Source organism: Neomonachus schauinslandi, chromosome 16 (assembly GCF_002201575.2).
Source record: "Neomonachus schauinslandi chromosome 16, ASM220157v2, whole genome shotgun sequence".
Lineage (NCBI taxonomy): Eukaryota > Metazoa > Chordata > Mammalia > Carnivora > Phocidae > Neomonachus > Neomonachus schauinslandi.
This window is the reverse complement of record NC_058418.1, coordinates 32,315,968-32,342,771: the sequence shown is the minus strand read 5'-3', so window position 1 is coordinate 32,342,771 and position 26,804 is coordinate 32,315,968. Positions and strand designations below refer to the sequence as shown.

Here is a 26,804-nt window from a genome sequence, read left to right as displayed (position 1 = left end):
ATGTAGAGAAAATGCTGGGCCGGCAGCCTTCTGGGCCCAGGCCCCACCCACTGCCCGGCCAAAGCTCCCTCTGGGGCACCTGGCTTTTCATGCCCCATCCCCACCCCCAGGTCAAGGCTATTGATCCCCCTCCCCATCTGCTTTCACCTCCACAGCTAGGACTGAGCCACACAGAGAGGTCTGACTACTCTCACTTCATAATGGGTGCACATCACCCTAATCTCTTCTGGGGGGTCAGCGCTTCCTGTGCCTCCTCAACCCCCTAAGAGAGTCCCGGAGTGGGACAGAGGGGCCTCTGGGGACATCCAGGTGGGTTCCAGGAGCACCTGGACTGCTCCTTTGTCACACACTCTGAGGTTCCACTTCTTTGGGCCCCAAGGGCTTTCCCCACCTTCACGGTTGGCACGACTGCTAGCAAAGGAGCCCACGGTATGCCAGCGAGCCAAACCGGGGATCAGCGGACAGCCTGCTCAGCTGGACTGGGGATCAGGAAGCATCATGGGGCCAGAGGGGGCTGCTTCCAGCCCCAGCCCTGTGGATCATCCTGCGCACTCCCAGATTGGGGAACACAGAGGAACACTAACTAGACACCATTCGGGGCTGTAGTAGGGCTGCGGTGGCTACAGAACCCAGGGCCTCGGGGGGCCGGAGCTCAGATGGGGGCCTCCCCACTCTCCCTCCTGCTGCGGTCTCACAGCCAAAATCCCCACTCAGCCCCCCTCCCTACTGCACGCCAAACCCCATGTTCAGAGCTTTGCAGGCATCCCCTCGCTCCCGGCCATGATTCAGTGGGGAAAGGCCTCTTACTACCCCGTTTCCAGATGATGAGACGGAGACACACAATGATCTAGAATGTTCCCAGGGTCTCACATTTACTGAAAGACAACGTTGGGACCAGAACCGAGGTCAGGCTGCCTCCTGAGCCCATGTTCCCCGAACCCACTAACCTCAGAAGGTGTTCCTCTCCGTAGGAGGGCTGACGCCATCTTGTTTGTGTCTGCACAATGACCTCCCTCGGGGGCTACGTGTTCTAGGCCCCGGGGAGGTTAACTGTGCCCACGTGTTCTGATCTTCTCTAAAGTGGCGCACACAGGGCCCTACTTAATCTAACCAGCAGAGATGGCGGGCACACAGGGGGCGCCACTTAGAGCCCTAACCCGTGGCCTCACCACCATACCCCTTGCTCCCGCCTGGGTGGGGGAGGGCTGCATGCTGCCTGGAGGTCCGGCCCGCAGTAAGTTATCCTGAATTAAATTGTGTCAATGGAGTGGCTGGCTTCATTTTTTGGCCTGAAAGTGCCTTCTTAGTCTGGAGGATATTTACTGACCCTCCTCCATCTTCTCACACTCTCCCATGGGTTTTAAATTAGGAAGATGAAGAGGTCTAGGGGAATATCTGCCAGGTGAGAGCTTTATTCTGGGCGCAAACACTCCCAGACTCTTTAGCTCCCAGACATTACAATGTGTGTGCTGGAAGGCCCCACCAAATCCAACGTGCCCATTTCACAAGTAAACTGAGGCCCAGAGAGGGAAAGCCAGGTGCCAAGGCCACACAGCAGAACAGGCCTAAGACCTGAGCCCCCCACGCCTTGAGAGGGTGTTGGGGTCCTGGCCTTGCTGAACCCTCCTGGGCCAAGAGAGGTGAACCCTCCAGCACGGGGAGTTCACCCCAGCAGGGCCCTGGGGTGGGGGGGATGGCCTGAGGAGAAGACTCTTCCCTGTTGGGGGGGGCGGAGGGGTGGAGGAAATAGCTTTTCTGTTCTTTGCTCCCTCAGCCCTAAGGGCTGGCATGGAGCTGGTCCCCTGATGTCCCTCTTGGGTGCTCTCCCTGCCCTGGGGCCCTCTTCATCCTGTCCCTAGTCTAGGGCTCCAGCTGTGGGGGCTGGAGGTCCTCATTGCCATGGCAACTTGATGAGCCTCTATAGAGACTAAGAGGGGGGCTTGTACTGAGGGGTTGAGAGAGGAAAATGGTTGCCAAGGAAACCGGCCTCCCTGGGCCAATGACTTCCCGCAAAATCAGATTTTCGGAGATTTTAGAGACCAAGGGGGAAAGCCCCCTCCTGGTAAGGATGGAGCAATATTCTGCTTTCTGGGCCACCCAACCTCTTCATTCCTCACTCCTCCCCCCCCGCCCCGCTTTCTTTGCGGGAAGGCCTGATGGTCCAAGCGGATGGGGCTGTGAAGGTCACGCATCCAGCCTGGAGGCCCCTCGGGTCACCTGCTCCAGCAGCTCCACTTCACAGGTGGAAAGACTGAGACTCAGAAGGGGTCAGGGAATGCCCAGGTGACACACTGAGCCACAGCAGAGCCAGGCCCAGATCTGGGAGACACGGGCATGCGGCTTACAGCAGCCCAGCCGCTCCCACGCCTGCTGCCCTGGTTTGCCTGAGAAATGCCAGTAAACAGGACAAGTTTCCTGGAGGCCATAAGCCAGATTAGGGGCCCCTGGGGACCTGCTGGCCACAGGTCTTTGTTCTGGGACTCCCTGCTGCCTTCTGACAGTCAGTGCTTCTGGTCACCTAGCCTGGCCCCTGGCCTCTGGGTTACTTTTTTTTTTTTTTGATTTTTTTAAAATTTATTTGACAGAGAGAAACAGCGAGAGCAGGAACACAAGCAGGGGGAGTGGGAGAGGGAGAAGCAGGCTTCCCGCAGAGCAGGGAGCCCGATGTGGGACTCAATCCCGGGACCCCGGGATCATGACCTGAGCCGAAGGCAGACGCTTAACGACTGAGCCAGGCGCCCGGCCTCTGGGTTACTTAAGATGCTGCTCCCTGTGGCCCTGGCGGGGGAGGGCACAAGAGAGGGAGCTGAAGGGACCCCAGAGGGACTGTCCTCTCCGAGTCTCAGTTACCCCAGCCTTACAGTGGGGAGAGTCACAGCCTGTGCTGTGGGCCTAGACCTTTCTTCCCGCCTGACCCCTCTTTTCATCGGACCAACTCTGGCTCATTCTGAACGTCCAAGGCTTCATGCCATCTCCTCAAGGAACTGCTTTCTGAGTCCCTCAGCCACTGGCCAGGGCAGGGGTCGTTTTTGGGTGCACCTGGCCCAGCCCCAGGGAGGAACGACGGTCCTAAGGGCAAGCAGCTGAGTCGCATGTTCCTTCTAGCTTCCCACCCTCAGAGAACCAACACCTGTCTCCTCAGGCTGCTGGGCCCCAAATTCACTCTGTCAACAAACAAGTAGACACCCAGTGTGTGCCAGGAGCCAGAACACAGACAGGAGGAAACCAGGGGCCCTCCCGGACTGCTGAGCTCTGGAGGGAGGCGACAAATGAGCAAACCCACACATACTGAGGTGACCATAAAGTTCTGTGAGGACAGAGCCCGGGACGGGAGGAGGGGCCCCCCATGAGCTCCCTCAGGGAAGGCCTCCCACAGGGAATGCCCTCGTGGCCTCTAGAGTGGGGGGAAAAAAGTGAAAAGGAGTAACAGGCCAGGGGAAGGCCACGTGCAAAGGCCCTGAGGCGGGAATGAATGAGAGAAGGTTCAAGTGGCAGGAGCCAGGCAAGTTAGAAGGGGAGGGAGGTAAGGGGCCGCGAGAGGCCGGGCCTGGCAGGGGAGGTGGGATGCACCATCCGCCCTCGCCCGGCCTGGCTCTGGCAGCCCTCCTGGCACCACCGGGCACTCCAGCCTGGCCAAGCCCTGTGTTGCCCTGTGACATTTCCAAGGAGGCTTTTGAGCGAGAAAACATCTCATTTAGCCAGAGTTCTTTCAAAGCTGGCGGTGTCCTAGCAACGGGCTCCTGCCTGGCCTGGCCGCCCCAGCCTGCCCCGCCCCCAGTGGCATCGCGGTCTGCCCAGAGGCCCAGCTTTGGTCCTGCAGGATCCTGCCCCCCCCCCCCCGGCCCACCATCCGATAGCCAGCAGGCCACAGAGCCACTCCCTGAAATTCGAGGTGAAGATCGTCCCTCCCCAGCTCACTCTGGAAAACAGCATGGGGCACAGCAGGGCAGACGAGAGGGGGCACGAGCTGAGACACGCATGCAGGCTTAGGAGCCCTCTGTGCCCATCCCCAGGCTTCTCACTGGAGGGGGAGCAGATTCTGAGAACAAACTTAATTCCGCTTGCCCAGCTGGAATTAAACATGGCCTTGGGCAAGTCCTCTGAGCCTCTGTTTTTCTGCCTGTAGAATGGACATCACTCCTTCTCTTCATCTCTCCGTCCTGCCCATCCTCACCCCAGCCAGTCCCCCACTCAGCAGTCAAGAGCGGGCCTTCAAAATGGCAGCTGGCTGAGAACACCCCACACGGACCCCGCAGTGGCCGCCCTTTGCTGTTTAACATGCATTTGAGGCCCTGCATGGCTGGCCTCCCAGCCCACTAGTCGTGGCTCTCTCCATCTTCCCTAGAGAGCCAGCACGCCCACTCTCAGTTCCTCCACCTGGCCCTGTCCCTCTTCCTCGCAGGCTTTGCCCGGGTTCTCTCTGCTTTGAACACCCTCCCTGCCCCATCACCACCTCTAGTCACTCTGCAAACTCCTCCTTTCCCTTCCCTTCTTGACTTAGACCTTGCCTCCTCCAGGAAGCCTTCTCTGCTACCCCCAGGCCGGGTTGGGGCCCTCCTCTGGGCTCCTCCCAGGCCCACGCTGCCCCATCTCTGCACTGATGACCCTGCCCGTCTTTGGGGTTGCCGGACAGAATATAGGATGCCCCGTTCCATGTGAATTCCAGATAAACAATGGGTAACTTTTTAATGTAAGTATATCCCAGGCAGTATTTAGGACATACTTATACTTAAGAAATTTGTTTATCTGAAATTCAAACTTCACTGGGTGTCCTGGACTTTTGTTGGCCAAATCTGGCACCCTACTTGTCTTCCCCACCTGACTTGAATACCAGGGGACACAGCCATAACTGTCCCGCTCGTTCTTATAGCCCCAGGGCCGGCGTGAGGTTCAGGCTGAGCCATGAGTGTGGGTTTGGGGTAAATGCAGAGAAGGCAGGGAGGCTGGGCCCCCAGCCTCTTCCAAAGCAGAATCAAGAGAGGCCATACACACAAATCCCATCTCAACCAAAAGGAAAGAGTCCAGCTCCACTCACCTTCCAGTCTGGGGGTAACTGGGCCCCAAAGCCCAGAGCCGGAAACATCTTATCACTAATACAGAGAGAGGAGAAGAAACCCACTATGAGACAGCAGGACAGAGGCCTCACCCGCCCACACTCACCCCTCCCAGCCCCCAACCAGGGCTGGGCCCACTTGGCCTCGCACACCTCCAAGGACAGAAGGAAAAAGCCCACCACCTCTAGAAAGAGCTCTCTTTGAATGATCTACTGAGCTCACACCCACCTCTGAGTACCTGGTGAATGTGAGGCTTCAGCCCATCTACACCTGTGGCAGACATGGCTAATCAATCACAGCACTTCTAACCAGTGGGCAGCAGCATCTAGATCCTTCTCACGCTGGGACCTCGGGCATCCACTAAACCACAGTCGTTATGGAAATGTACTGCCTGTCTCTCAACCTCCCTTTTGTGGCTGGGAAAAATTCTGAGAACCCCGGCTTAGCTTCAAGATGCTTCATCATCCAGCCCTAGAGCCTACTCTCGTCTGCTTCCACCTGCCCTCCCTCACACCCCACTGCCCCAGCCCTGGCCACAGACCACTAGCTGTGGCCCAAACACACAGGGCACCCTCACGTTCCAATTTCAATCATGTTGTGCCCTCTCTCAAACTACTTGTCCCCAGTCTGTTCCCTGTGGTAAACTCCTACTCGTCCTCTACGGCCCAATTCAAACGGCCCCTTCTCTTTGTAGGTTTCCCTGAGATCTGAGAATCCCTCTCCCTCTGGTGCTCCTGTAGCTCCTGCTGCAAGGTAAGCTGGTCTCTCAGAACTCCAGTGATTCTCCCATCTTCCTCCTCGACTGGGAACTCCTGAGGGCTCATGTCTCACCGGTTCATTCACTCAACGTGTATACTGAGGAACCCCCTGGCTGTTGTGTGGAGGACAAAGTGCCAGGGGCTAGGACACACGCATGGAGACCAGTGAGGAGCTACGGAAGTGATCTGGAGAGGAGGGGATGGTGGTTTGAACAGGCTGGTAGCAGTGGCGGTGGGAGAAGGGGTTCGACTCCAGTGTTTTGAAAGGATTTGCGGAAAGAACAACGGGGGAGATGAGGGAAGGAAAAAGGGAAGGGTTTTGGGTGAGTGGTGGTGCCTCTCACTGAGGCACCTTCTTGTAAGTCTGAATGCCCGTGAGAAGGCTCAGTGAAGGGACCGAGTGGGCAGCTGCATACAAGGGACTCCTGAGCGGCCGCAGGAGGCTCCTCCACCCAACCATGCAGATGGGGACTTTCACCTCCCTTCCCCTGTGTGCTATACCTCTCTTAATGTGGCCAGGGATCCCAGCCACACCCGTTAGGCCCTGGGAGTCAGACCCTGCTCCTCAGGCTGCCTCTCTTAAGGAGGCCAAGTGCACACAGGATTCCTGAGCCTGCTGTTGCTCCTGCCAAATTTCTGGCACCTGTACCTCCCTCCCCGGTGTCCTACTCCTTCCACCCTCTGGCCTGGGAGTCCCAATGAGCACCACCTGTGGCAATGATCCCATAACCTTCAGGTGACTTTTGATCCTCCAAGGCCACACCCCCTACACAGCTTTCCTTCACTGACTTTCCGCTGCCCCCCCACCCCCAATCCAAAGATCTCCAGGAAGCAGGGTCATGGGAAGCAGGCCCACACCAGCTGGCTGCTCTTTCCAAGTTCCCAGCGGAAGTGAGAATATTAGGACACTGGGTGTCGGGCCCAGGAATCAGAATGCCTGCGGACTAGTCCCCCTGATCTGTTTGACTTTGGATCAATTCTCTACCTGCATCCCAGGCCTACACTTCCCCAGCTCTAAAAGGGAAAGTTGCAATGAAAGCAAACAAGTTTCATTTTCCCTCTTGATTCGTTTTCTTACTGGCTACTTGGTGTATCATGTGGAGGAGGATTGCAGCGTGGATCCGGCTCGGTAGGGAAGAGGTCAGCAATCGACTAGCAATGTCTGCCACAGGTGTAGGAAGGGGCAATAAGGCACATATACCATGTGTTGGCCATTCCCAGGTTTGACAAGCTGAGCTTCCGGGTTGGATGGAGCCGGAGCTGATTCCAGAGTCCCTCCTCAAGCTTACCTGTCGTAGTCCTGAATGATCTGCCCGACAGCCCAGATGGCCGACAGATACTCGTTGGTGCCCATGGGGTTGATATAGTGCAAAGAGGAAGGGTCAAGGGGATTCCCGTTGGAGGCTGTGAAGTCTATCCCAACCTGTAGAGTGGGGAGAAAAAGGCCACCCAGGGTGGCCAGAGAGACTCCAGCTCCCTAGCTCATCCCAGGAAACAAAGGGGCTAATGGGACATGGGAAGTCACTCATCTCCCAGTGCCAACCCACCCTTCCATAAGATGGTCTGAAACCTAGAAACGGACTGAGTCACTCCTTTGGCTCTAATGCCATCAGTGGGTCCCTACTGCCCAAGCATAAACTCTACTGGCCAGATGTGACACAAAGTCAACTCACACTCCCAAATTCCTTTGTCCCCCTCACTGTCATGACCCACACACTCCTCTGTTTCCATTTCCAGGCCTTTATTCATGAGGTTCCCTCTACCTCAAGAGCCAGGCCATCTCTTCTCCCTCTCTCATTCTCCTCTATCATTCAGGCCCAATTCAGATGTCCCTGCCCCACTGAAGCCTTCCCAGACACCTTATCCTCACCCCAAGCCACCTCCACATTGTCCCTCAGGCCCCCAGGGGGCTCTGGGACCTGGGGCTGCCTGGTAGGCCAGTGCCCATCTGCCCAGAGTGGGTGCTCACTGTAGGCAAGACACACGCTCCCAGGGCCAGGTCCAGGGCGAGGCAGAGAGCACCAGAGAAGGTGCTCCGCAGGGGCTGAAGCTAAGATCTGCTCTCTCAGACCCCAGGGAACTCCAGCTCAGCCCCTGGAGGGGTAGCACAGACGGGTAGGGGGGCAAGCCTGCCCAGCAGGGGAGGGTTAGGAGAGGGATCTAGGGAGACAGATGGCTACCTTGGAACTTGGTCATGTGGGTTGGGTCTGGCACAGAGGAGGTGCTCGGTATCCATTTGTTAAATGAACACACACACACACATGCAGAAGGAACAGGAGAGCCCAGCCTCTCGGAATGAGGGGGGTGTGGTGACCAGTGGGGTTAGAGGTCAACAAAGCCAATCCCCTGATTCCACAGAGTCGTGCAGGTGACCTCCAGTCCCGTGGGATCTAGAAGTGGTGGCAAGGCGGGGAGGTGGGCAGAGCATGGGACCCAGTACCTCCTCCCCCTGGGCCAGAGGTCCCCTTCAAGTGAGGAGCGTAAGACCAGATGAGTGGGACGAGTCTGGGGGACATACACCCCAGGCCACGGACAGAGGGACAACTCATTTACCCAACACTTACTATGTGCCAGGCACTGAGTGGTTTGCTGAGGTTGGCACACAAACAAAACAAAGTCCCCACACTTGGGGCACTCACAGTCTTTGGGGTGGGACAAACAGGGACAAGAGAAAGATACTTAACTTCAGAGTGGCTAAGTGTTCTGAAGATCACAAAATAGGGGAACTGACAAGGAGTGACAGGAGGGCGTCAGGGGAGGTCTCCCTGAGGAGGTGACCTCTACGCCACGGCCCGAAGGGACGTCAGGGCACCAGCCGTGAGAAGGTTCCGGAAGGAGCGTTCCAGATAAAGGAAACAGCAGATGCAAAGCGCTCGGACAGAAAGGCGCTTGGCATCTTGGGGGAACAGTGAGGACCCGTGTGGATGGAACTGAGTGAGCAAACAGGAGGGGTAGCAGAGGACACAGGAAGGCCTTCTGACGGGCAGGGAGGAATTCAGCTTCTTTTCCCTCTGCAGGGGTGTAGCCAGCAACACTCTGAGGGCTGGGCAGCCAGGCCCTGACCTACAGCTAAGCCCGGACTCAGGCTCAGCCACCTATGCCCTCTCCTCTGGGCCAGATACTCCCCTTGCCCTGGGGAAGTCCTTCCTGAAGTTTATCCCCAGTCTGTCTTGCTGCAGTAGTCGCCCAAGCCCTCAGGGAGGGTCCTCACTGGGGTCGGGAGGTGGGGGGTTGCGGGGGGGGAGCCTTACAGTGAACATGAGCTGGCAGCCTCCCAGGATGTAGTCCAGGAAGGAGTAGTCCCGGTTTATCTGGAAGGAATCAGGGGAGTCAGTGGGTCTCTGGCCTGCACCTGAGGGCCAGCCCTCCACCTGGCCATAGTTCCCAGGGGGAGCTGGGGGGCTGACTGCTCTGTGCCCCGAAGCCTGAGTAGAGTCAAGGAGGCCAAGGCAAGACCCGGGCTGATTACAACGAACCCTAGATCTCTCTATAACAAAGCTCTCAGAGCAACAGTTCCAGTGGGTCACACACACACACGCACACACGCGCGCGCGAGCACGCACGCTCCTTCCAGGCAGGGTCCCTGGCCCTACTGTCAGTTGTACCTACCAATTACACAGCAGAGAAAGTCTCAGTTTGTTGCTGTCCGGTCCTTAAGCCCTCTTTAGCCCTGACGGACCTCCACCCTGAGCAGAGAACGACCAGGCCTCCAGCCCGAGGCCTTCTGCTATAATCAAGCTGCTAACACCTCGTGTTTGTTTTGATGGCCTTTTGCTCCTTTGGCGAAGGTAGATACTGGCCTTCCTATTTGGGTGGAGTTATAAGGGGGTTCCTTTCAAAATAAATGTATTGAAGAAAAAAAAAAAAGAAAAAAACCAAGAATGGTGGGGGGAAAGGGCTGATTACAAAAAGTAGTAAGTAAGGCAGGTGGCAAAAATCACGAAGGGGAGTACGAGTGACAGAAGTTTCAGGAACAAGGACCCCATGCCACCAGCTGCCAGCTTAGCTTTCCCAGGGCACTTTGGCATCGTGACCTCATGGAGCGAGCAGTCGTGGAAGCCCCCGCCAGACTGCGCAGTCTCCAGACCAGGCTGCAGAGGCTCGGGGGCCGGGGGCTGCCAGGCCGCACAGGGAGGATGCCGGGCCTAGGCTGCCTTCCTGAGCACCCTGCCTGATTCCAGCAGATGCCGGCTCTTGGGCATCCGGGGGCGGCCCTGACCACCGCTGCTGTGAACTTCATTCTCTTTCCGAGCCTCAGAGGCCCCAGCGGCCCCAGCTGCACCACGGGAGTCACAGTGACCTGAGCCCTCGATGATGTTGCTGGGCCCCCGCCGGATGTCCCTCTGCCCCTGGGGTGCCAGACATGCAACGGGCAAGCCGCCAGCACGGGAAGCAGTTACCTTCTAACCAGGAGAGGCCCTGGAAGGTCATCTCATGCCCTCCTGGACCTCCTTATATCCCAGGAATGTGATATGAGACTAACCCTTCACCTTTGTTTTTTACCTTGTTAACATCCCCATTCTACAGATGAGGAGATTGAGGCCCAGAGAGGTTAAGCTCAGCAGATCCCACAGTCAGGACGTGGCAGAACCAGGATTTGAATCCAGGCCTTGCTGGCTCCATACTCAGTGCTCTGTCTATCCCTTCTGCAGTGATGGGATATGATCCCCCCAACTGGGCCCCTGCTCTGGGCCCACCCCCGCTGGCTCACCTTGCAGGAACGCAGGATAATGATGCCCGAGTTTTTATAGTTCTTCTTCTTCCTTTGCTTCTTGGGGTTGATGCACTCAAACTCCACCTGGACAACGTAAGGGAAAGAGAAGCTCAGCCTGGGGCTTCCCTGGGGGACTGACCCTCTCCTGAGCCCCAGGATCCCTTCCACAGTCCTGATCAGGGGGTGGCATGCCTCCTCCAGGAAGCCTTCCCAGATGTCCACACCCAGACAGTTTCTGGCTACCTCAGGCTCACACCAAGCGGTGCTTGCCCAAGGCAGGAGGACCTGCATCTGTTTCCCACCCCAGAGGCTAACTCATCTACATCATGTCCACTCATATACCCAGAACCATCACCCAGGGCCCAGCCTCTTGCGGTGAGTTCATTTAACAGCTCTTGAGTGCTCACCACATGCTAGGCACTTTACCAGGATCATCTCATTTATTTCCCAGTCTCCCCCTCTGCCCTATTTGGCAGATGGGGAAGCTGAGGCTCAGAGAAACTGGATGTCTTACTTAAGGTCATACAGCCAGAGAGGTGGGATCTGAGCCCCAGTCTGCCCCGTTCTAAGCCTGTGTCCCTCACCCGTCCCCTGCTGAGGTTTCAGGGTCACACACACAGGCCCATCTCACCGGGACGCCATCACGAGCCTCACACATCCGCGACACCGAGGTCTGGAACTCGCCGATGAAGTCATGGCCCCCGTCGTTGTCATAGTCGTAGCACATGACCTGGGGTGGGTCCACGGAGGTCACCCCAGAGCAGACCCCAGGGAGGTGCTCTCTGGCCCCTCTCAGCCACCTGAGCAAACCCCATGTCTTCCTTTTGCTGGTGCCTCCCCCTGTTCTCTAGCATCTGCCTTGCTGGCCTGGGATGATGCCGTGAGCTCCTGAACTGCCTCCCGCAGGAAGCCTTCCATGATTACTGGGAAAAGGAGCACCCCAGCAATGGAGGCTGTACCCTCTGGAGCAGGAAGCTTGACTCCCCACATACCCGTCACTCAGCTCCTCATCTGTCTGGGGCCGTGGCCCACCTGCCTTGGCGGGCCATGGCCTGGGGCCCTCCCTAGGGTGACACTGGACATGCCTCTTGTCTCCCTAGACTATTCCTTTCCTTGAGATAGGCACAAAAAATCCTAGCTTTCCATGCTCACTAATCTAGCTGCCAGTCCTAGGAAGAAGGCAGGAATTATCATACCCATTCCACTGATGGATAAACTGAGGCTTCGAGAGGGAAGCACTTGTCCAAAGTCTCACAGCCACAGCAGAAGACCCAGAACTAGAATCAGGTTTCCTAGTACCCTGTTCAGGGATCCCTGCCCTGGCCTCGCTGATTCCATCTCCCCCATCTGCTCTCAGTCACTGTGCATGGGGACTGAGGTTCTGTAGCGACCAGTAATCACTGTCCTCATCACAGTGACAACCCTTGGTCACTTGCACACCCGCTGTCCCAGGTGGCAGCGCCGCAGGCCTCTGGCAAGAACCGGGCAGTCGTTCTGTTCCTGTTTCAGGAAGGGCTCACGGAGACGGGGGCCTTGCCCAGATGGCTCAGAGGGTCAGACAGATGTGAGACCATAGCCCAGGTCCCCTGCCTCTCCCCCTACCTAGGTTTGCTTTTCCATCTTAATAAGAAAGAGCTTGGCCAGGGCATCCCCAGCAAGCCTGGGAGAGCCTGGGAGGCTGGACCTGGCAGGGTGGGGCGCAGGGCTCCCTGAGCCCCCTCACCTGGATGGCCTTCTCCATGTCCCCATCACACAGGGATACCAACGGTACAGTAAATGGTTTCCACACAGGGTCCAGCGTGTACTTGATCACCTGCAGCACAGGGAGGGCCAAGGCTGAGTGCAGGCCCAGGGCAGCAGTGCTCTGGGCTTGGGCCAGTCCGATGGGGGTGGCAAGGCAGAGAGGCCCACAGCCATGCTCCTGGGGATGGCTGTGCATCCCTGTGGCAGGAAGGGAGCAAGTCCTTGAGGCGCCACCGTGGCTTTTCCCGTTCCCTGCACAGCGGTGACCTCACAGCCCTGTCCTGAGACACTGGGGAGGGGGGGGGGGGGGAGATGGGCAGCTGGACCACTGGCTTAGAGACCCCAGAGCCCCGTGCACCCACCTCAGTCCTGTGAACCAGCATCCACTTGCCATCATCTCCTGGTTTATAAAACTCAAGAAATGGGTCTGACTTTCCGAAGAGGTCCTGGAGGAAGCAGGAGGATGCAGGTGAGGGAGGCATGGCTCTACCAGATTCAGATGAGGCGGTGGTTGTGGGGGGAGCTGCCTTCCCCAACCCCGCGTCAGGGGTGGGAGCTGTGGGCCCCCTGGGGCCAACCAGCTCCCGCAGGGGAAACCGCCCCATCCCAGGGTTACCAAAGCCTGTGCTCAGAGACCCTGAGACCTGGAGCCTGCAGGCGCTCCAACTTAAGATGGGGCAGGGCTTCAAAAGGGTGATCGATGCCTGCAGCAGGATATGATTTTATTTTAGTGGGGATCTGAAAAACCGAAATGATCCCAGCATGTCACAGAAGGGATAGGATGTCCTTTATTTTATTATTATTTTTAAAGATTTTATTTATTCCTCTGACAGAGAGCATGCACAAGCAGGGGGAGCGGCAGGCAGAGAGAGGGAGAAGCAGGCTCCCTGCTGAGCAGGGAGCCCGATACGGGGCTCGATCCCAGGACCCTGGGATCATGACCTGAGCCGAAGGCAGTCGCTTAACCAACTGAGCCACCCAGGCGCCCCCCGCATGTCCTTTAAAAATCCATTTATTTAAGTTAAAAAAAAAAAGTGTCAGGAGGGGCTCCCGGGTGGCTCAGTCAGTTAGGCATCTGCCTTCGGCTCAGGTCATGATCCCAGGGTCCTGGGATCGAGTCCTGCATCAAGCTCCTTGCTCAGTGGGGAGCCTGCTTCTCCTTCTCCCTGTGCCCCTCCCCCTGCTTGTGCTTGTTCTCAAATAAATAAAAATAAAATCTTAAAAACAAAATAGTGTCAGGGAATATTCAGGGAAAAGAGCATCCCAGGCAGAGGGAATAGCAAGTGCAAAGGTCCTGAGGCAGGAGGGTGCCTGGTGCAATCCTGAGACAATGAGGAGGCTAATTTGGCTGAGGCAGAATGAAGGTGGGAAAAACAGAGGGGGTGAGATCAGGGGGTGCTGTGGACACACCCAGTGGGGCCCTGTAGGTTACTGTAATGATCCCAGCATTTACACTAAGTGACACAGGGAATCCCCAGGAGTGGGTTTTCAGTTATGTCTTGAACACCTCTAAATAATGGCAAACTCATTACCTCAGTGGTAAAGAGGTCCAAATTTGGGGTGGGCTGAGCTATGGGCTTGTTCCTGGGTGGGGGGCAATGAAGGTGATGGCCAGAAGCAGCAGGACTAGGCCCCACAACCCTGGGCTGGCGGGGGGATACCGCTCCCTGATGGAGAACCCCCCTTCTCGCCTGCCTCACCTTCTTGTCCAGCTTCCTGCCCGCCAGACTCAGTGTGATGACCTGGTTGTCCGACAGCTCCTGGGCGGCGATCTGTGAGGTCGGGGGAATGTGAGCGTTGGGACCTGCCCCTGTGACTCCCCCTGGCGTCCTGCCAGGCAGTGAGCACAGGTACCCAGGGGTCAGCTCTCCAGGCTGGGAGGGGGAAAGGAGAGGAGGGACAATACCGGGCGACCCTGGACGTGCCTCTCGTCTTCTCAAAACCTCCATGTCTAGCTTCTGGAAAATGGGGTAACCCATGTGAATCTGAGGGATCAGAAGTGACCCCACGTGGCTCAAGAGGGGAGGCCCTGTGAAGCAGTTACCAGATATGAGGGGTGGTCTCGAGCCCTGGGGAGAGCTTCTGGCGAGGGAGCAGCTTGATAGGCCCCCTCGGGCCCCCACTGCAGACCCCGGGAGCATAGCCACCTCAAAATGCCAAGGCATGGGGTATTCCAGGAACCTCACTGTGCAGCTAGGGAAACTGAGGCCCAGGGCAGGGAAAGGAGTGACCTGAGCTCCCTCTGCTGTTGTCAGCTCATACTGTCATCTGTCTGCCATGCCTTCGCCCTCAGCCATGGCCCTCTGGCTCCAACCCAGCCAGCAATGGACCAGCTGAGTGACCTTGGGGCCACCTTTGCCCTCTCTGGACCTCTGTCTCCCCCTCCCCACAGAGTGGCAGGGAAAGCCCTCGGGCCAACAGCAACACAAGTGGGCGGGGGCCTCTCTCTGCTAGGGCTACCTCTTCCCTCACACCTGTAGGACAGCCTCACCTACAAGCTACTGGACCCTCCAGAACCCCACACAGAGCTAGACGGGATGCTAGGCTTCCTTGCCTTGCCTTTCCTCCAGCAGAGACTTGCTCAACAACCTTGCAAGGTAGATCCTATTAACTGCCCCCATTCCACAGAGGAAGGACCTGAGGTTTGGAGTGGCACCGTGGCAATGCTGGCAGGGGGGGGGCGGTCTCCCAGTTCGGGGGGGAAGCGGGAGCCGCTGGGTTGACTTCCAGGTGGAGGGGAGCTGGCTAGTGAAGCTATATAGATGGTACATAGATGGGGAGGTTCTGAACCCCAAGAGGTGGGGGGGGAAGGCGGGGAAGGAACATTCCAGGTGGCAGGAACAGTAGATGCAGATCTGGGATATGTGTGGTATGCTAAGAATTCAGTTTGCCTGGAACCCAGAGTATGTACACAAAGGAAAGCGAGGTGGGGTTCCTCACAGCCTTGAAAACAAAGCTCCAGGGGCAGTGGGGAGCCAGGGAGGCTCCAGAGCAGGGGGGTGACTACATATGAGCACATACAGCTTCGGCCTCCTCCGTCCAGCCGGCCAGTTCCTCCGGCAGCGCACGGGCTCTGAAGGGGGACAATCTGAGAGGGAGCCTCACTAGCCTGTAACTGCCCCAGGGCATTGCCTCTCTGGGCTCCAGGTCCCTCGTCTGTAAAACGGGTTTCCCTGCCTTGGAGGAGTCTGCGAGGATCCAGGACTGGTGCGCACAAAGGGCCTGCGGCAGCCCGGGATCACTGCGCACTGTAACCCTGTAACCATAAACAGAGCTCTACGGGCAAGGCGCTTCTCAAAGACCCCCTAGCGAGGGCAGGCAGGGGCCAGGCGGGGAGGGCATGCTGGAAGGGCTACGGTGACCTTCAGGGACCAAGAGTAGGAGCGCCCCAGCCCTGGAAGGAGGAGGCCACTGGGGCCTCTGGCAAGCCCCCTACTCCCAGCTTGGCGGCCCCCAACACATCATATGCGGTGCCAGGAGCCCGTTGCTAAGAGACCTGTTGCTAAGTTGTAAGTTGGGCCTTTTTACTCCAAACAAAACTGGTGATTATCTGCCAGGGAAGCAGCCCATTGATGGGGGAGGGCCTCGGGCAGAGGCGGAGGGGTGCAGAGAGCAGGAAGGGGGCTGGTACCGTAATCAAGCCCTTCCCTGCAGGCTTGTCATTCATCAGCAGCAGAGGCCGAGTGATCTTCTTGCTGGAGACGATGGGGGGGGGGCGGGAGAGAGGAGAGTGGCGCTCCTGAGGGTTGGTGGGGAGGAAAAACGCTCAACAGCCACCACTCACAGCACGCGGCTCCACGCTGGCTACAGCCCACCCCTGCATGACTGTCCTCCCAGGAGGCAGCCAGCAACCGTTGCTAACTCCACTGGGCAGCGAAGGAGACAGAGGCCCAGAGGTGTTGACACTTGCCCGAGGGCCCACAGCTGGTGTGGAATCCCCCAGTCCCACCCCCACTGACCTGGTTGCCCCCAGGCAAAGGCTCTTGCAAGGGTCACCTTCCGAGGCACCTGCAGGGAGTCGGCACCTGCAGGGAGTCGAGCCCCCTCACGGCCTCCCCTAAAGCCATCTACAGATACCGCCCCTCACCCACAGGGTGTGATCCCTGATGGAGAAGATCAAATCCTGACTCCTATTTTCATGCTCCGAATAGGGAAGACATTCACACAGCGCTCAGCCATCAAGACCATATAGACAGGGAAAGCAGAACACACTGTAAAGCTGCCCTCCACCATCTCTGTACACCCCATCCCCACGCTCTTTGGGGGCCACCTTGGTTCTCAGCTTCTTGGGGGAAATGCCAGTGTTTGGGCTCATCTGTGCACGTTCCTATCCTCCCGTGCTGGATTTCCTCCCCAGCCCACTTTCGCCCTTCACCACCTGCTCTGTGCCCTGGTGGCCTTCACCGCCGGCACCCCTGTCCTGCGGGTGCAGCCACTGGGGGCGTCCAAGGGCGCCGGAAGACCAGGAGCAGGGAAAGGCTGTTTGGCACATGTGACGCTCCTCGGGGGGCCTTCGCTCTGGTCCAGAGGCCTCCCCACCCCGCAGCCCCACCCCCACCCCGTGGCCGCAGCTCTCCCCAGGCCCTCTCTCTGGGCCAGGGGCGGCCGCTCACCCTGCAGCTCCCTCCCGTTACCCCTGGGGGGCGTGGACCCCAGGCCGGAATCCCAGGACATGCCCTACTTCTCTCACAGCGGCGGCCCAGGCTTGGTCCATCCCTTCTCCTGGAAGGTCCAGGCCATTTCAGCGGGCGCACTTCCTCCACCATCACTGTGGTCGGGCGGTCATCATTAGCCCCGAGTGAAATGGGGGGAGGGGAGGCGGAGGCCCGGGAGGGGGCGGGGCTCGCCCAAGGGCACACAGCCATAAGGATGGTTGGAACTGGTGCAAGGGGCTCCCAGCCCTCCCTACGCTCACCAAGGACGGAGCTGGATGGGGGGAGTGTGGCCCGCAGAGGGAAAGGAAGTTGCCCAAGTTTACACAGTAAGCCAGCTGGTCAGATGCTCCTGCGCCAGAAGTCAAGACCACATCTGATTTACTTCTAACAGTCAGAAGTTCTGGCCACGCAGGGTCCCCATTCCTGTGTGGCAACAGCTTGCTGACACTGTGCTGTGGGAACTCTTCAGCCTGGCCCCAAACCACCAGGCTACTCACCCCCTTTTGTACCTGCTGGCCCCCAAGGCTATCTGCATTTTCAGAGCTACCTTGGAAGCCAGCCAGGAAGACGGGACTAGGGAAAGCAAGTGGCGGAAGAGACTTGGTCCAAGGCACTGCCCCGTCCTTGGGAGCAGCGTGATGACAGGCGTGGGGACTGCCTTGCCCTTGGCCCCCTGGAGGGGCCCAGCTCACCGTGCCCAGGCTGCAGGAGAACTGGCCCAGGAAATCATGCTCTTCCAGCTGTGTGCTGGACTTGTCCTGGTCGAATAGGGCGAACTTGAGCTTCTGCACTTCCTCGAAGTGGTAGTCAAGGACAAACTTCTTGGAGAACGCGGGGTTGAGGTTGTTGACCGCGGTTTCCGTCCTGTCATACTAGCAGAGGGTCAGGGAGACAGGACCCGGGGTCAGGCAGCTGGCTCACGCCTTCTCGGGCTTCCTGGAATCATTCTGCGAACTGGCTGAACACCTACTCATGGCCAGTTACCACTCCCAGCTCACAGATGAGGACACTGATGCACAGAGAGGTTAAGGGACTTACCCAAGGTTGAATAGCTCGAGGGGCAGTGTCAAGACCTGAACCTAGGTCTGACTCTAGCACTGAAACTCTGAAGTCTTTGGCCCCGGCGCCATACTAGGAGCCAGGGCAAGAGCTCGAGGTGTGTCCCTGCCTAGGTAAGTGACTGACAGCAAGTCCCTTTTCCCCTCAGGGCCTCAGTTTCCAGTTCTGTAAAATGACGGGATTTGACTATCAGTGGTTTCCATCCTTCTTCCCTTGGAAGAACCCTTTTTCCAAACCACATTTCACATGGAAGCTGAGAGACAGAACAGAAAAAAGGAGGGGTCCATAGGGGCAGGTGGGGGCAGATGTTTGTACCTGGGCCTTGTGCAGCCCAACACCCCCCACCTACTATGGAAACCAAGGCCGGGGGTAAAGGCTGGGCCTTGTATTGTGGGTCAGGGCTGGGCAGGGAGAGGAACCCCGCCTCCTGGCCTCTCTGCATGGAGGCCCCAAACCGCAGAGTCCGGGTGATGGTCTATTTTGGGGCCCGGGCTATGTTGATTTTTCCTCCCACCCAGTCCCTTTCCAAGGGCTGGAGGAGCAGGGATGGAAGAGGTCCTGGCCCTGGGCTATTTTTAGCAAGGGTGGCCAGCCTGGGTGAGAGAGAGATTGTCCGGGGGGTGGGGGTGGGGTGTGTGTGTGCCGTGAGTGGGGGTGGGGTGTAGTGGGGAGGACACCGTTCCCTGAGTGGTAGGTGGGGGCTCCAGAGACCTGGCAGAGGGGACCAGGATGCTCCAGGCACACTGGCTTCAGTCCTCGGGTGACCCCACGTCCCACCTCCCACTTCTGGCTGCGCTACCATCGCACCGAGTGACACAGAGGAGTCTCTACCCATTCCGGGCCCTAGCTTTCCCTCCGTAAAATGGGTCAACAACCTCAGCACCATTTCCTTGGCATCGTAAGAAGGAGCCAACACCTGTGGAAACTCTTTGTAAACCACAGTATGTTCAGTGGGCTGTCCACTGTGGCTCAGTTGAAGAACTATTAAAAATAGATACATATTTTGGAAATTTTGCTTGCATATAAAACCACCTCAAAGGCCGGATACCAAACCGTTAACAGTGGTTCTCCCTGACACACAGGTTTCCCACCATACTGTCTTCTTTAGGTTTGTCTTTTCTAAATCTACAATGAACATAGACCCCTTTTAAAGTAAAAACAAAGCAACTTTTAGAACTTGAAAGTGTTAATGGTTTGGATTTCTCAAAATCCTTCCTCAAGCTGCATCTCTCCCTAGCCCTCAGGCTCAGAAGTCCTTGACACCATCCACATCCCTAGTTCTGGGACTCTGCAAGGGAGACAGGGGGAAAAAAATCCTCATTTCACAGATAAGGAGACAGGTTCAGAAAAGGACAGCCACTTGCCCAAGGCCACACAGCAGGGAGTGACAGACCTGGGTCTCGCTCCAGCTCTGGGACCAAAGCCTGAGTTCCCCATTTCTCTGTCTGCTCCTCACTGACTGTGCGTTCATTTAGGAATAAATGTGGAAAGTTATTTTAAAAATGGAAGCAGGCATTTTGTAAAACTCTAAGGTTTTAACTATATATTATAGTAATTAAAAATATTGCAATATATGGGGCGCCTGGGTGGCTCAGTGGTTAAGCGTCTGCCTTCGGCTCAGGTCATGGTCCCAGGGTCCTGGGATCGAGCCCCGCATCGGGCTCCCTGCTCTGCGGGAAGCCTGCTTCTCCCTCTCCCACCCCCCTGCTTGTGTTCCTTCTCTCACTGTGTCTCTCCCTGTCAAATAAATAAAAACAAAAGAAAATATATTGCAATATAAAACAATATAATTATAAATATAAATCTCTAAATTATAATAGCTTAAACACAAATATTATTTTAAGTAGTAATATACATACATTTTATTTATTTTTTAAAATTTTACTTATTGGGGCACCTGGGTGGCTCAGACGGTTGGATGTCTGCCTTCGGCTTGGGTCATGATCCCAGGGTCCTGGGATCGAGCCCTGCGTCGGGCTCCCTGCTCTGCCGGGAGTCTGCTTCTTCCCCTCCCTCTGCTTCTCCCCCTGCTCATGCTCTCTCTCTCCCTCTCTCTGTATCTGTGTCTCAAATGAATAAATAAAAAAAAATCTTAAAAAAAAATTTATTTATTTAGGGATGCCTGGGTGGCTCAGTGGGTTGGGTGTCTGCCTTTGGCTCAGGTCATGATCCTGGGGTCCTGGGATCGAGCCCCGCATTGGGCTCCCTGCTTGGCGGGGAGCCTGCTTCTCCTTCTGCCTGCCGCTCCCTCTGCTTGTGGTTGCTCTCTCTCTCTGACAAATAAATAAGTAAAATCTTTAAAAAATAATAATAAAATAAAATTTTATTTATTTAAATAATTTCTACACCCCATGGGAGGCTCGAATTCATGACCTTTCCAAGATGAAGAGCCACATGCTCCTCTGACTAAGCCACCCAGGTGCCCCTAAATACATTTAAATAAAATTTAATTTTCTTTTTTAAGCAGGCTCCATGTCCAGTGTGGTGCTTGAACTCACGACCCTGAGATCAAGAGTCACGTGCTCCACCGACTGAGCCAGCCAGATGGCCTCTAAAATTTAATTTTAAAAGCAACAATCTTCTAAGTAATCCCTGTTCCACCCTCCAACTCCCTCCAAGGGCATAACCTGGAGGTCCCAGGATCCAGTGGGAGTCCCTCCCCAGCAACCTAGCCACCCCCTGCCTACCCCAGACGCACAAGGAGGGATCTCACCTCAATCCACCTGCCATCGTTCTCTGTAAAGAGGACACAGAAGGGGTCAGACTTGGAGGTCACATCCCGGTCCAGCAGGTTCTGGCCACTCACTGACAGCTCCACCTTGCACACGCAATACTGGGAGCCCATGGGCGCCGCCCCCGCGGCCGGGGCGCCCCCACTAGGGATGTAGGCCATGGGGCTTGGCAGTGGTGGCAGCAGTTCCTGGCAGTCTAGGGGGATAGAAGTGGGGGTCAGAGAGGGTACAGACATGGGCTGTACCACCCCACCCTGAGGAGGTGTCACCCCCTGACCATTGAGATGGGGGTAGAGAGATGGAAGGACAGGTGTGTTGATGGCGGGACGACAAAGGCACAAGCTTGACAAAAGGAGAATGAAGAAAAATGAGTCTCCGGTGGGCGTATTTAGTTCGAAGTTATTATCTGTGTCGGTCAATCTTTACCTATGAGACATGCACAAGGCCAAGTCGCCCCTGTCAGATTAGTGACAGATCACAGTGGCCATGCGCATCTAAGACATTCATTTTGCCAGGAAAACCTGGGCTTCTCCTGGGCGATTAGTATTTTGGCATCTTGTGGCTAGAGTGGAGCTTATGATAGCGCAGGTTTCCCTCTTTGCTTTGGCCACTAGGAAGCTCACTCTTGATAACTTATCTGAAATTTGACTTTGTTCATTGCAATCTCATTCATCTTGTGTATCCTGGGCCTAAGCACAGTGACTGATGCACAAGGTGTATGCTTGCTGAATCAAAAAGATGAGCGTGGAAATCAGTGAATGGACAGACCCTCCACATTGCTCAGATTCTGCCTGAGTTGGTCCTTAGCCTCAACATAGAATTTACTCTTTCATTCGCATATGACTTCCCCCAAATTCTATGTACAGGGCCTTATGTACCCCTTCCACTGTCATGGCTAATTACTGGCATTTGCTTCCTCTAAGGCAGTTCTGTTTTCCTCCAAGTTCATCTGGAGCAAGTGTGGAGAGACCCATCTCAGGGCATGGAGGGGAGCTCTGGGCTCCACCCATAACAAGGCCCCATGGACAAGCCCTCTGGCTCTCTGTGCCTCAGTTTCCTCATCTGCCCACGAGACTTCATGACACAGCCCTCCCAGACTCCGGTGGTCAGGTCTTATTTCCAGCAGCTCATGTGTAGTTCACATAGGCCCCGTCACCGTGTACATGAGTCCAGCTCCCACTTAACCACATAGGCCTTGACTAATATGTCACCCCCTCACTGCTGAGTGGGTGACCGGCCCTGCGCTGCCCCAGAGGCGGGATGTGAATCCAACTTACTGTGCTTCTGAGCACTGACTATGAGCTGAGCACGTGATCTGCTAATCCTCATTCATTCACTCTAGAGTGTTTACTGAGCATCTACTAGGTCCCAGGCCCCCGGCTGGGATTGGGAGCCGGGGCCTGGGATCCTATGGCAAGAAGGTCACCCAGCCCAGTCTCAACTCTCACAGGATAGCTGACAGCATGGGGAGAGCCGCCCTGGGGGGCACTGGGGCTTTATGCTGAAAGTGATTGAAGTCTCGGGGGGTTTTAAGCAGAGAGGTGACAAGATCTGATTTGTGTTTTGAGCAGCTGACTCTAGCCCCCATTGGGAGAAGGGGATGTTAGTATGGAGAGGCAGCAGGGAGGCTGGCGAGGAGGCGGCTATCAGCCAGGCAGGAGGGAGCAAGCCGCAGTGGCCATGCTGGGCCCAGCCTTCTCCCTCGGACCCGGGTCATGGCCCGCATCCTGAGCGCCAGCCCGCCTCTGGCTGGGCAGACGGAGGCCCCGGTCTGCACAAAGCCTGGGCGAGGGTGGGGCTGGCGCCAGAGGGCCCTCTCCCTCTCCAGACACAGCGCACCCCAGGGCATGCCTGACAGGGGAGGATCCGGGACAGTGACAAAGCCAGTCCTCAGCCCCCTCCCTCCCACCGTCTGTCTCTACAACCTCATCATCATCACGCGAATCCAGAGCATCAGGACAGCACTGCAATTTGCCTGCAGGATTCATTCCTGTTGTGTAAAAATTAGTTTCCACTGAAAGGGCTGGGGAGACTGCATTCACTCTCCCTGTGTACAGCTGGGTGGCCCTCCACGTCAGGGAGGGGTGAGCAAGTCCTCAACCCAGTCTGGAGGGCAGGCGGGGCGGGGGGGGGGTGGATAGGGATGTCCAAAAGGGACACCTAGCCATGTGGCTGAGGGATCGCCTGTTTATGCTCACAACCACCCGAAGTGGGGTGGCCCCCAACAGTGACCCCCATTTTACAGATGAGGAAACAGGTCCAGAGAGTACAAGTCACCTGCCCAAGGTCTCAGGGCCAGGAAGCCACAGAGGCAGGGTATGAGCCGGGTCTCCAGGCCCCCCAGGCCCATCTGCGGCCTTCTGGCCAGGGCTGGGGCACTGCTGAGGATGGTGAGGAACTAGGGACGAAGGGGAGTCAGCGTGGCCAAAGGGAACCCCATTTCCTCGGGAGTCTCACTGTTCCCATCTCTGGGGTCATCCCTGATGGGTTGGGTTCCATCCAGGCTACCCGCCTCCTCTCCACCTGACGGGCCCCCTTCATGACACGCTAGATGCCACACCGTTCCCCCTGCTGTCAAGTCAGAGGCATCTGCTTTCACCCTGAGGGGTGTCAGGGACTTCCCTGTGCATGCACACACAGTGTATGGTCACATACACACACGTGTATGCGTGCTCCAGATGACCAGCGGCAAAGGCACGCCTGCATATGAACACCTAGGGCGGCTTCTCCCCTGCCCCTGCCCCCGGCCCCCCACGTCCAAGCCACCGCCATCGCTCTGCTGTCCTCCCACCCCACACTGGCTCGGGCCTGGCTGAGGGCATGGCAGGAAGGGCCAGGTCCCAGGGGAGGGTCAGGCCGGGCCAAGCTCCTTGGAGCCCACGGCAACTCCACCTGCTTAGCCGGCAGGCTCCAGCTAGAGTGAGCAAGAGGTGGGCAGGGGAGGGGCACTTCTCCCCCAGCTCGGGGTGGGCAGGTTCCCCATCCCCAACTCACCCTCTGGCAGGAAGCTTCTGGATCCCCGAAATGGGGAGCACATGATGTCCGGAGTTGGGGCAGGCAAGGGTCAGAGTGGGCCCCTCTGTGCCAGCCCGGCAGCGGGCAGGCGGGCCGGACCCTGAGGCCTGACGCAACGGAAAAAGAAATCACAGCTTATGCCGGGCCGGGCCCCCTCCCCTCCTACTCCAGCAGGAGGGCAGGCGGACAAGGTGTCATTAAGGGAGGGTTGGGCCTGCCATGCGCATCTGGGCCAAATGGAAACCTCCTTAATGCAGCACCCACCCCACAGGTAATTTGAGGTTATGGGCAGCAGAGGGGGCATGGGGAGCCAGGGCCTGCTCGCAGATGGTCCTGACTCTTGGCCCAGGTGGGCACAGGTCTGCTAGGGTGACCAGATCCTCAGGGAAGGAGCTGGAAGGGGGAGATACAAAACTAGTAGTCTCTCTTACAGATGAGGCAAAGAGAGGGCAGGGCTTGGGAATTCCCATTCATTCCTTCCACAAACACTCCCCGAGTGCCCTGCAATGAAGAGCAATGACCAAGACACAGAGGCTTCAGCCCCCCACAGGGTCCACTGGCCCTCGCTCCTAATGCATCTTGCCCTTCAGGCGGACAGGACAGGATCTGGAGACTCGGGTGCTGAACCACGGGTGTAGAGGGAGGGAGAGAACCCACTGTGCAGGCTCTTTAATCTCAGAGAAATGACAACCACCTCTTCCTGACACACATCACAAAGATCACAAAGCCGTTACTCAAACCCTGGACCCTCATGATTGCTCCAAGAGACCAGCAGGGGAGGGTTTCACATCCCCCTTCACAAGGGTGGAAACTGAGGCCCCAGAAGGGGCAGTGGTTTCTCTAAAACAGGGAAGGATGATGCTGAGGCCAAAGGCCTGGTTGCTTAACTCCATCCTTCCGCCCACGATTAGCCCCAGTGGCTCAGGACCCAGGAGCTGGGCTGTGCACTCCACTCACTACGGGGAGGAGATGCCGAGGCCTGGAGGGCTCCCAACTCAGAGATGGGCAGTGGCAGGGAGGCACCAAGAAAGGCAGGCACAGGGAGATGGGCAGTGGGGCGAAGGAGGCAGACGGCTGAGCTGGAGAGTGGGGGAGCCAGCCGGGGAAAAGAGGGGATGGAAGGTGAAGGGCGGGGCTGAGGTGCCCAGGGAGGCAGCAAGTCCCTACTCCGGAGAGTCTCAGCTGCTGGAGAGTATGGGGCAAGTGTAACAACGGGACAGCCTATCAGGACTTCTGGTGGAGGTCAGCAATGTGCCCCTTGAAAAAGCGTGTTCAACTTGATATTTAGAAGATGCAAAAAAGGAATGCCGTTTTCAGTGCCCACTATGGAAAATAACACTCCACAAAGTCTGGTCGGTGGCAGTAACAAGGACGGGGGCTCAGTCCTCTGATCGGTGCCGGTGACAGTGAAGACCATGGGCTCTGGACTCAGAACGCCCGACTTTGAACCCCCAGTTCTGCTATTTACCCGCTGTGCGTCTTTGGGCGAGTTACTTAATCTCTCTGGTCTCAGTTTCCCCCCTCTACAAAACGATGACAGTGAGAGAGCTCTCACAGGGTACGGTGAGGATTAAGCGAAGGAAAGCACTTGAAATGACAGCTTGTAGCTGGTGTTTTTATCAGCAATTCTTGATGGCTGGGGGCAGGCGGAGCCGATCGAAATCTTGGGAGATGCGTGAAGTGTACAGATTACAAAAGGGGGCCGAGAGTTGAAACTGGTTGAGAAATATGGCTCTAGGCTCCCCTTTTCAACCGGAAGACATGGTGCTGGGATGCCAGTGGCAGGCAAGGTGGTGGCTGGGGGGCCAGGGAGGGGCTAACGGATTCAGGCCCCACCAGGTGCACGCCTCAGGGCCTTTGGGTCCTCACCCACGCAGAGGATCCCGCTCCATGGGGTCTCGTCACTGACAGCAGAGACTCCAGCGGTGGTGGCCCCAGGCTCTCACAGCTCCACAGGTGTTTCCCAGGTGGGCCACCTCACCATCTCCCGGAGCTTGTCAGGAATGCAGCATCCTGGGCCCCACTAGACCTGCTCAGCCAGAACCCCTAGAGTGGCACTTAGCAACCTGTGTTTTAACAAACCCTCCTGGTGATTCTGTGGTGGGCTAACGTATATTCAAGGGCCAGTGGGGTGGCTAAGTGGGGCATCATGCTAAAATGCAGATTCTGATTCAGCAGGTCTGGGGAGGGACTTCAATGTCTGCGTTTCTAATCAGCCCCCAGGATGCTGAGGCTGCCCATCTGGGACCACGCTTTGAGCTCTGAGCTCCTAGATCCAAGGTTGCAATACGGCCACCTCATGGCTGGCCACGTCCCAGGGAGGGCTCTGGGTTAGCCCGCGCTTGGTGTAATTAGGCAGATGTCATATTTGGTCCTCATACCAGGACTGTTCCCGGCCAGGTCTCTGCAGATCTCTGAGTTTGCGATGTCCCGTCTAGAGGGTGACACTGTTGGCCAGAGCCCTCAGAGAACCAGATACCTGGTCCCCACCGGCCCTGATGGCTACACTGGCGGAACTTCTGGGGTCGGATTGTGTCTTGACTGTGTCCAGATCTAAGTCACCTCCTTCGCCCCATTTCCTAGACAAGATGATCCAGGAAGACAAATGGCAACTGTATGAGGCTTCCCCAGAGAAAACAGAACCAACAGGATAGCTATATAGAGAGAAAGAGGTTTCTTTTAAAGAATTGGCTCATGCAGTTGTGGGGGCTGACAAATTCTAAATCTGTAAGACAAGACGGAAAGCTGGAAATTCAGGTCAGAGGTGACATGGCAGTCTTAAGTCCAAAATCCACAGGGCAGGCCAGGCAGGCGGGAAACTAGGCAAGATTTCTATGTTGCAGTATATATATATATTTTTTAAATAAAGTCTACCCCCGACGTGGGGCTCGAACTCACGACCCAAGATCAAGAGTTGCATGCTCTACCAACAGAGATAGCTGCCACGTGGGTGCCCCTCTATGTTGTAGTCTTGGGGCGGAATTCCTGCTTCTTGGAGAAAGTCTTTGCTTTCCTAAAAGGCCTTCAATTGATCGGCTGAGGCCCACCCACATCATGGAAGGTAATCTGCTTTA

General features: G+C 56.8%; 1 protein-coding gene across 3 annotated transcripts in view; it reads right to left on the bottom strand.

The window, feature by feature from the left end:
• Positions 1–20,911, bottom strand: part of CPNE2 (copine 2) — a 31,590-nt gene extending 10,679 nt beyond the window's left edge. Inside the window, exons 1-11 of one of the 3 annotated variants that reach the window (XM_021705807.2) lie at positions 20,697–20,911; positions 17,619–17,796; positions 15,901–15,977; positions 13,970–14,041; positions 12,632–12,715; positions 12,250–12,339; positions 11,158–11,256; positions 10,524–10,610; positions 9,064–9,123; positions 7,102–7,235; positions 5,036–5,090 (exon numbers count right to left, since the gene is read on the bottom strand). In XM_021705807.2, coding sequence (XP_021561482.1) covers positions 5,036–5,090; positions 7,102–7,235; positions 9,064–9,123; positions 10,524–10,610; positions 11,158–11,256; positions 12,250–12,339; positions 12,632–12,715; positions 13,970–14,041; positions 15,901–15,977; positions 17,619–17,796; positions 20,697–20,876 — 1,116 coding nt within the window. In that variant the 5' untranslated portion in view covers positions 20,877–20,911. Of the gene's footprint in view, positions 1–5,035; positions 5,091–7,101; positions 7,236–9,063; positions 9,124–10,523; positions 10,611–11,157; positions 11,257–12,249; positions 12,340–12,631; positions 12,716–13,969; positions 14,042–15,900; positions 15,978–17,616; positions 17,797–20,696 lie in introns of all 3 variants that reach the window. The other 2 variants (XM_044922114.1, XM_044922113.1) reach the window with 2 other exon arrangements.
• Between the last annotated feature and the right edge of the window lie 5,893 nt (positions 20,912–26,804).